At 34.1% G+C, this 3,768-nt stretch overlaps 1 protein-coding gene across 1 annotated transcript in view; it reads left to right on the top strand.

Annotated features, from left to right (window-relative positions):
- The first annotated feature begins 1,413 nt into the window (after nucleotides 1-1,413).
- LOC125647973 (2-amino-3-ketobutyrate coenzyme A ligase, mitochondrial-like) overlaps nucleotides 1,414-3,768 on the top strand; it is a 44,403-nt gene continuing 42,048 nt past the window's right edge. Inside the window, exon 1 of the mRNA XM_048874854.2 lies at nucleotides 1,414-1,500. Within this exon, the coding sequence (XP_048730811.2) occupies nucleotides 1,476-1,500 (25 nt within the window). The 5' untranslated portion in view covers nucleotides 1,414-1,475. The remainder of the gene's footprint in view (nucleotides 1,501-3,768) is intronic.

The following is a 3,768-nucleotide window of genomic DNA, read 5'->3' as shown; positions in this document are numbered from 1 at the left end:
TACCCCAGAATGGGGGTGGGTGATTTTAACAAACTTGAATCTGCACTATGTCAGGGAGCTTTCATGTGAATTTTTACTTTCCTAGCCCAGTGGTTCTTGAGAAGAAGATTTTAAAAGATTATCCCTATATATTTGTATGTAAAGCTTTGATCCTCTATTTTGGCCACATTCTATCCCCGGTATTCATGATTTCAATAAACTTGAATCTGCATTATGTGAGGAAGCTTTCATGTAAATTTCAGCTCTTCTGGCCCAGTGGTTCTAGAGAAGGTTTTGAAATGACCCCACCCTATTTTTGCATAATTATCCCCCCTTCAAAGAAGAGGGGCATATTGCTTTGCAGCTGTCGGTCGGTCGGTAGACCACATGTTGTCCACTCAATATCTTAAGAACCATTCACTTGGTCGTAATGATATTACATATGTGATTATGAGTAGAATAGGATTTCTATCGATATATTTAGGTCAAAAGATCAAAGGTCAAGGGTAAATCCACTCTGAACAGAGGAAGACACTGTCCACTCAATATTTTGAGAATCTTTTGCTTGACAGACATCAAGCTTGGCACACTGGTACATCCTAAGGAGTAGATGACCCTTGCTGATTTTGAGGTCACATGGTCAAAGGTCAAACTAGACACAGGAATATACTGACTGCTAAATGTTTAAAGAACCCTTTGCTTGACAGACATCAAACTTGATACACTGGTACATCGTCAGGAGAAGATGACCTCTATTGATTTTGAGGTCACATGGTCAAAGGTCAAGGGTCAAATTGGACATGGGAGTATACTGTCCGCTCAATATCTTGAGAATCCTTTAAATGTTTGACAGACATCAAACTTGGTACATAGGTGTATGGGAGCTTCGCGGTGCAATTGAAATACCACTAAGTACTCCCATTGTTTCTTAACCTATTCAGTTAAGGTACACCGGTTAAACTGGACATAGTAATATATTGTCTTCTATATTCAAATAATTATTTGCTTGATTGACACCAAACTCGGTACACTGGTATAGCATAAGGAGTAGATGACTCCTATTGATTTTTAGGTCACATGGTCAATCCACTCTGGACATATATAGGGAGATGCTGTCTGCTGAATATTTTGAAATGGTTTGACACTACTATCCCTAAATCAATATTTTAATATTTGCAGGAATAAAATGACAAGATATTCTCACTTTAAACCATTTAACGACACTTGTAAGTATTAATGAATACAATTTACCACATGAAATATTCCATCTTCTCTTTGTTATTGTTTGTCTATTTTGTATGATTTGTACTTATTACAACTAAACTAAGCAAAAAGAGATAAATACGGTGTCACCCTTGTATAAAAATTTCCTGGAAAAATAAATCAGAAAAAAATTATTTGACCCTGTGTTGGCCGCTGTTTCGCATTGCTCGTCTCTTATTGGTTACACAAGAACACACCTCTTCGACCAACGTGAAAGGGGAAGGCTTGTGATAATGAAAACAAATCAGCTGTTGAAAGGTAAAGACCCTTAAATCACGAGAGTATTCTCTTCTACCAATAAGACAACAGAATATACCCGGTATTAACCTAAGGAAAGCAGCGAGTGGATATGAAATGAAGCTAAAAAGCACACATATTGCAGCTCGAATTTCCTCGAAGTATATCCCATCCTCAGAAACGCAGGGTTTTGACACAATCTGAGCAAACCGATATTTGTAGTATTATAGGACTCCTATTTTACTAATGTATACCAATTTACTCAGATTGTGTCTAAATCCAGTGCTCAGAAATGTGTTTGTGTTTTCTTTTTTTTTTTTAATAAAGATTTATAATTAATTGAAAAACCGTTAACCCTGCATGCTGGTTGGACATGTATATATTTTTGTATGTGATATTACTTGGAGAAACACTGATCGAAATTCCAGGACTCAAACTCTAACGGTTTAAAGAAGTAAGAGATTCATAACTCTGGATGCAGTTTTACTAAGAGGTTGTAAACTTTAACGTAGAGTTATGAATCTCTTACTTCTTAATCACGGTGATGTTCATGCTCATCAAATAAAGATACTATCAACATATAAATATCTTTATTAAGTAATTTGGGTAAACAGAAGTATAAACTGACATTGTATAGTAGAATATTTGTAAAAAATGATATTCAAGAAAAGTATTTATGTAGGCGAAATTGCATACCAATTAAGTGCGCTATAGGCCTATACTCCTTTACAGTTAAACTTTATCTTTATTTGATGAGCATGAACATCACCGTGATTATATAGAGTATATAGTAGATGTAACGTAGTGGGCCTAAAAAATTGCAAACTGTTGCAAAAGGCCATCCTAAACCAGAAACAAAACACTGAAATTGTTTTACTTGAGTATGACTGTACACAAGTCCATTTGAGGAAATTTGGTTTAAGGTGGCCCTCTTGTTGAAAATGGATAAAATATGAAAAAAACGTTCTCAAAATTTACCTTGAGATATAGCAGCCTGTCAAATGTTAAACCTTTAAACTTACATGCCTGGGTGGCCTAGTGGTTTAGGTGCTCAGTAATCTAACACTTAAACCATACATTCCGAGTTCAAGTCCAATATTTTCCCAATCTATTTTTTTTTTTTTTTGCTTTTCATATTAATCATTTTCATCATAACTTCTAATATTTGCAAGTTACGACTTAAAGTAAAGGAATTAATTTCGAGATCACTGTAGTTCCGTTTGTTTACAATAACGTGTTCCTGTGTGCACAGGATTTTCAAACGTAATGTGGCTGACGAAAAGCTAAACAAATACTACAAGAAAAAGGGCACAAATGCACAGCATGTAATAAGTAAAAATAGGTCAAGGGAGTAAAAGAACTGTTATACAGTTTGACTTCTCAAGAGTAAATATAAAAACTCATGTAGCAACTGTCATATGATATTTAGGCAAAGCTAAACACTCGAATTATCAACCAATGGCAAATGAACTGATGAAATCTATTAAAAGTGCTGCAGTCATGTCAGAAAATAAAAAGATTGTCAGTTAAGTAATGCCATATGTAAAAGGGTTGTTGTGTAATATGAATGCACCTATGAAAATATTGTACTGTTCATCATTCCAAATAGGAAAATGGTTTATTGATTAAAGAACGACTCATATAAATGTCAGTAATGATAAACTGCGGCAAATATAACACGCCAGTCTATTATTGGAAACCGGTGTTTTCCATTTAGATTTCTGAGTCGGCCTTTTCGTCAGCAAATGCGCTATACCTCTTTAGAATTTTTGGTTTTACTAAAAGTTATGTAACACACTTTTATGTGTAAAATTACGAGAAAATCTACAGGTGTTCTGAGGACACTGATATTGATTTCCCCGAATGTATGATAATATCAAATGAATTGATTATTGGTGTAGGGAATAATGTAAGAAAGCTACAAAATATAATTAAAAATATAATTAAATCTGCTCACTATTAAATTATGTTTAATTGTTTCAAGATCCTAATCACTGACAATAATCTTGTTCTATATTCAAAGTTTTCTAATATAGGAAAGCATTCCATTCATAAAAAAATTATCAAAAATATTACACAAAATATTTATTGGAAAAATTTGGACTCAACCTTTGTCCCAAACACTAAACCAAAGAACTAGGGACAGTTTCTACAGTCATTTGGCCCAGAAAATAGATGATTTCAGTAGGAGTCCCAAAATCTGGCATTCAGATAAGAAATATATAAGCAAATTCAAACTACGTTTACAGTGTGCGAAACTAACTTTAAAGTCCTATAGACCACAACATT

This window comes from Ostrea edulis, chromosome 6 (genome assembly GCF_947568905.1).
Source record: "Ostrea edulis chromosome 6, xbOstEdul1.1, whole genome shotgun sequence".
Classification (NCBI taxonomy): Eukaryota; Metazoa; Mollusca; class Bivalvia; order Ostreida; family Ostreidae; genus Ostrea; species Ostrea edulis.
The sequence above is the reverse complement of the archived record's forward strand: the minus strand, read 5'-3'. Positions and strand labels throughout refer to the sequence as shown.